Source organism: Nematolebias whitei, chromosome 17 (genome assembly GCF_014905685.2).
Source record: "Nematolebias whitei isolate Nwh7 chromosome 17, NemWhi1, whole genome shotgun sequence".
NCBI classification, from domain to species: Eukaryota; Metazoa; Chordata; class Actinopteri; order Cyprinodontiformes; family Rivulidae; genus Nematolebias; species Nematolebias whitei.
This window is the reverse complement of record NC_056514.1, coordinates 39,804,207-39,809,830: the sequence shown is the minus strand read 5'-3', so window position 1 is coordinate 39,809,830 and position 5,624 is coordinate 39,804,207. Positions and strand designations below refer to the sequence as shown.

The 5,624-nt window shown below is 41.6% G+C and overlaps 1 protein-coding gene across 1 annotated transcript in view; it reads right to left on the bottom strand.

The window, feature by feature from the left end:
* The window catches only part of hid1b (HID1 domain containing b), a 15,110-nt gene that overhangs the window by 1,552 nt on the left and 7,934 nt on the right, over window positions 1-5,624 (bottom strand). Inside the window, exons 7-14 of the mRNA XM_037691280.1 lie at window positions 4,924-5,155; window positions 3,881-3,937; window positions 3,632-3,772; window positions 2,800-2,890; window positions 2,559-2,710; window positions 1,628-1,706; window positions 1,389-1,553; window positions 1,097-1,315 (exon numbers count right to left, since the gene is read on the bottom strand). Of these exons, the coding sequence (XP_037547208.1) occupies window positions 1,097-1,315; window positions 1,389-1,553; window positions 1,628-1,706; window positions 2,559-2,710; window positions 2,800-2,890; window positions 3,632-3,772; window positions 3,881-3,937; window positions 4,924-5,155 (1,136 nt within the window). The remainder of the gene's footprint in view (window positions 1-1,096; window positions 1,316-1,388; window positions 1,554-1,627; window positions 1,707-2,558; window positions 2,711-2,799; window positions 2,891-3,631; window positions 3,773-3,880; window positions 3,938-4,923; window positions 5,156-5,624) is intronic.

Genomic DNA, 5,624 nt, shown 5'->3' with positions numbered 1-5,624 from the left:
AACCTGCTAACAGCTGAATGATAAACCTGCTAACAGCTGAATGATAAACCTGCTAACAGCTGAATGATAACCTGCTAACAGCTGAATGATAAACCTAAAGAAAACCTGACATTTCTGTATGACTGTATTTTTTACTGATTGAAAATATTAAAAACAGAAAGTGGGTTTACATGTGCAAAGAGGAGGATCATCTGTCCACACCAACCGATCATCATCACAACAATCAAATGTTTTTGGCCAGATGACCAACAGCTGCTATTGAAAGCTCAATCATCCAGGTAGAGAAATCACAAAAAAACTTTCAACCTTTTTTCTGAATCATTTTGGCCAGGTGTCCTCAGGCTGTTTCTGTGAGTAGCAAGTTGGTCATGAGGCCTAAACCATTCGATTGTTGTGCATGATGACTGGTTGGTCCTCTTCGCATGTGTAAAGCCAGTTTCTGGGAATTCCACAGCAGACTGGTTTGAAACACAGACTGGTTTGAAGCACGTCCAGCAGGTGCCATTTCTAAACAGATGTGGTTGGCAGGCCTCAGACTGATGAAGCCTTTCGGATGAAAGATGAAACGTTTCTCCCAAAAACAGTCTGTCCAGGTGACGGGATTGAACTTTTGTGTGATTTTTCTACCTGATGATTGAGCTTTCAAACATTTTTCTTTCTGCTCATTTTGTGTCACTTTCTCTCTTTTGTTTGGATTTTTATTTTTAATTTTTATATTTTAATAACTGATCATCACTTGTGTCTCTTTTGACTCATTCTTTAATTTGTTTACAGTTTTATATCTACAAATGTGATTTATTTTGGTCATTATATTCTATTGTAGACTTTTAATGCCCCATTGTAGCATTTTGTGTTTATTTGTGATCATTTAATAGTTTTTTTAAATAATAATTTATTGGATATTTGAAATCATGGCTGTTTTTTTCCTACATTTTTATATCTTTGTATGACTTTCTGCCTGTTTTTAGTTCATATTTTTTATCTATATTTTGCAGTTTTTGTGTCTTTCAGGGCTCTTGAATTCATCGAGTCAAATCTTTTGTAAATCTTAGTTTCTGTCTTTTTTCAAGCTTGCATCATTAGGGCGACCTCTTACCTGGAGTGGCCTCCAAGCTGGCTTTGAGAGTCCCGGGTTCTGCAGGTACAGCAGGCCTGGAGCCCTCCATGGACTCATCTGTAGCGCTCATGTTGGAGACCCCGGACTTCTTCCTCCTCTGTAAGGCTTTCTGAATCGAAGCGGCGTCCGTCGACAGGTTGGCCAGCTGGTGGAAGACGTTCCTCTTACGAATGATGGCGTAAACCAGGTTGGAGTTCCCTGTGAGGGAGAACTCAGAGCCTCAGTTTGGGTTCTGAATGGGTGCCACACGGATGACGTTAGTCCTCCTCACCATCAAACTGATACTGGATGATGTTGTTGAAGACCTCCAGCAGGAAGAAGACCAGGTTGTGGTTCTGAGGAGCAGAGAGGAGGAACCAGGGAGAGGAGAAGGCCTCCAGCAGGTGGAGCAGCTTGTTGGCCGCCACCATGGAGAGGCTCTTCAGGTATGGAGAAACTGTGGAGGAGAAGAAAGGCTCAGCGTGTGTCCTGCCCCTCCAGCAGGGGGCAGCACTCGGCTGCGACACTCACTGTTCACCACGATGGTGAGCAGGCAGTCGAACAGAGGGTGGAGGCGCTGGTGTCCACAGGTGATGACTTTGTGGAAGATCTAAACGAGACGAAATGTTAAAACGGAGACATTTTATCAATAAATCATTTTATTCTTCTCTGAGAACATCTAGCTCATAGTTCACTGTCAAACTACGAACTCAAGAAAAAAAAAGTTTTAGCTCCTGCCTCGGTTTGAAAATCTGTCGCAGCCAAAGGCAACAGGGCGATAATTTATTCAACCTTTATTTATTTATAATTTAATAATAATAATACCTTTATTTATAATGAAACTCCCAGCAGAATCACTGAAGACAGTAATTCTGTAAATTCAACGCTCACATTTGTTGGGTTTCTGTGCACAGAGTCAACATTTTGTTTCCATCGAGCATGAAAAGTTTGAGAACTCCGAGTTAGACCTGAACATGTTTATACAAACAGCAGGTGGGAACCCTCAGGGCCTTCTACACCTTCAGAGAAGGCCTAAGAATTCAGCACAGATTAAATGTTTCATTTATTTTAATATTTTCTATGTAGTTTCTCTTATTTTTTGCTAATTTCTCGTATTTAAAAAAAAAAAAAAACTGCTTTGGATTTGAGCAAGAAACAATTTAATTCAAGAAAATACCATTATCCAATCAGATTCTTTTAAATTTGTGTCTCCAGGCAGACACAGTCAAAGCTTCTTTCTGACTGGTCAGGACTTCACTGTCAGGAGAGAAGGCTGAGCTCAGTCAGAGGCTCTGCAGGAGGAGTTTTACAACCGGCAGGAAAATTAACCAATCACAATGATGATGTAAAGTGGGCGGGACCAACACATGGGGCTCTGAGCCTTCAGGAAGGCCTAAAGCATTCTTGTTTTTAACCATGTGAACATCTGTAGCATCTGTTGTTCCAGAGTCGAGCTTCTCACCACAATGAGCAGGTCGGCGTGGGTCCCTGTGAAGACGGGAATGTCCATGGGGACACGGAGCGTGTACGGTTTGTTCAGGCGAACGCCAAAGTTCCTCTCTCCGCTCAGCAGCAGCAGGATGAAGACGCCGATGTGCACGAGGCCCACCCGAGCTGCAGCGTGCACACAAACAGGAGGAGCTTTAACACTTTCACCTGGACATTTCTGCTCAGGTTGTCAGACTTGACTCCGTGTGACTCACACTGATCCGCTCGGGCGTCGTTCAAGTAGAACAGGATGGGAACCAGCATCTCCAACACGTCACTGCTCTTCAGGACGAAGAACAGGAACTTCTACAGAACAAAAGCAAAGTAGGGTGATCCAGCTTTAAATCCATACATCCATCCATCCAACCATCTTCTACCACTTATCCATAGTCGGGTCGTGGAGGCAACAGGTCCAGGAGAGAAACCCAGACCTCCTTCTCCCCAGCAACACTTTTCAGCTCATTCTGGGGACCCAGAGGTGTTCCCAGGCCAGAGAAGGCAGACCATCCCTCCAGCAAATTCTGGCTCTTCCCCGAGGCCCCCTGCAAGTGGGAAGTGCCTTGAAAACCTCTAAAGGGAGGTGTCCAGGAGGCATCCTAATCAGATGCCCGAACCACCTCAACTGACTCCTTTCGATGAGGAGGAGCAGCGGCTCTGCTCCAAGCTCCCTCTGGATGACGGAGCTCCTCACCCTATCTCTACGGCTCAGCCCGGGTACTCTACAAATGAAGCCCATTTCAGTCGCTTGTATCCAGGATCTCGTTCTTTCGGTCATGATCCAAACCTCATGACGGTAGGTGAGGGGTGGAGCGTAGACCGACCAGTAAATTGAGAGCTTTTCCTTTCAACTCAGCTCTAACTTCACCACGACAGACCAAAGTAACACCCTCATTATTGAGAACAGAGCCCCCATCTGTCAATCCAGCTCCCACTGCATCCTACCACCACTCAGGAACAAGACGCCCAGACACTTGAACTCCACCTGAGGCAAACAGGCGGCTTTAAATCATGTAAAATATAAAAATAGAGATATATAAAGTCTCACACCTTGTTGAAGTCACAGAACTTCCAGAAGAGGATCAGCAGCTCCTGGTGGAACTGGATCTTCTTTGTGGATCGAGGAAGGTAAGTCTGGATCAGAGGGTTGTTGAGGAGCTGAGCCAAACCTTTAAGGACAAAGCTCAGGTCCTAAATTAAAATAAATAAATAAATAAATAAATAAATAAATAAATATACACGTTTCAAACAACCATCTGCATGATGGCGGCTGAACGGGACATCTGAAGCGCACGGTACCTCCTCTCTGTGGATCCTGGAGAGATAATTCACAAACAGGTTGACGGGTCCTGAAGGCTGAAAAAACAAAAATTATATGAAATATTCTATTTGAATATTTTTATTGTGACAAAGTTTTTGTCACAAATGATCAACAAATTAAAAACACTCAAATTAAAAGTTATAAATTTTTGGCTCAGAAACAATTTGCATAAAAGATTTCAAGATATAAAAATAAATATTAGAGTTACAGAGTTATCCGTGGCGTTCCTCAAGGTTCAGTGTTCAGTCACGGGTTATTTTCATTTAAATTAGATTTATTCTGCAACTTTGGTTTGCAAATAATATATTTTTTACTTTGCAAATGAAAGAAAATGCAAAAAAAAAAAAAGTCTTGTTTTTATAAAGCACTTAGATTTTATTTTCTCTCTTAATGAAAACAAAAACAAATTTACATTAGATGGCATTCATAAAAACAAATTTACAAATGAATTTTTTTATGTTATTAAAGAACAAATTCTGTTCAAAGTTTACTTAAATGTAACAAAAAACATATTTAAATGATAAAACAAAGAAGATTATTGAATAAAGAGTTCTTACTAACAATGTTTTTAATGTTGTGTTTACATTTAGTGTACAGAAATCTTTGGGGAAAGATTAAATAATTACCGGTAGAATAAATTGATAAATTCATTGATAATATATTATTTAAAAAAAAAAAATCATAAATAATGTCCTTAAATAATTTCATTTGCACCATAAACAACTTGTTTGATTTTAAAACTATTTTGAAAAATGAAAAGCTGACTATAAACTCAAAGGTTGTTTTTGGCTCGATTATAATAAAAACTAATAAAACATTAATGTGTTTCAGTTTTTAGACTTCAATTATGATCTGCTCTAAGTGAACATTTAAAAACCCAATCAGAACAATTTTTAACTTCATATCGTTTTAAATTGTTTATGATGATATTTATTAATCTGCTTTTAATTTGAGACATAAATAAAGTTATTTCATCCTGTTTCTGTTTTTCTGTGTGAATCGACCATTTTCCCTCCGTCACCTGCGTTTCCTCCCCCGAGGGGGGGGGCGTGGAGGGGTCCAGAGCCTGCAGGGCGGCGCCGGCGGCCGACCCGGACTCGTGTTCCAGGCTGACGACGAGGACCTGCAGCGCCTGCTCCACCAGCTGCTCCCGCTGGTCGGAGAACAGCAGGTGGTTGTAGGGGAAGCCGAAGCCGACGGGGTCGTAGGCGCAGACCACGTTCAGCAGGGAGGTGAAGAGAGGGAGGGCGTGTCTGCAACAGGTGGACCAAGACTGTTGTTTATTTACTGCACCACAAACAACAGGCTGGCTTTTATACTCTACCTGAAGTTCACCTGAAGATACACAGTTTACTCTGTTTACCCGACATTGCCTTACCTGGTAGATACCAGAATTTTTCCAGATGTTTACCTGTTGTTTACCCAGTGGGTGTTGTTTACCTGAAGTCTACCAAATGTTTATGTGCCATTTACTAGACATCTACCTGACGTTTACTCAACGTATACCTGCTGTTTACCAGTTGTTTACCAGCTGTTTACTGGCTGTTTGCCTGCTGTTTACCTGCTGTTTACCGGTTGTTTATCTGCTGTTTACCGGTTGTTTACCTGCTGTTTACCGGTTGTTTATCTGCTCTTTACTGGCTGTTTACCTGCTGTTTACCGGTTGTTTACCTGATGTTTACTGGCTGTTTACCTGCTGTTTACCGGTTGTTTATCTGCTGT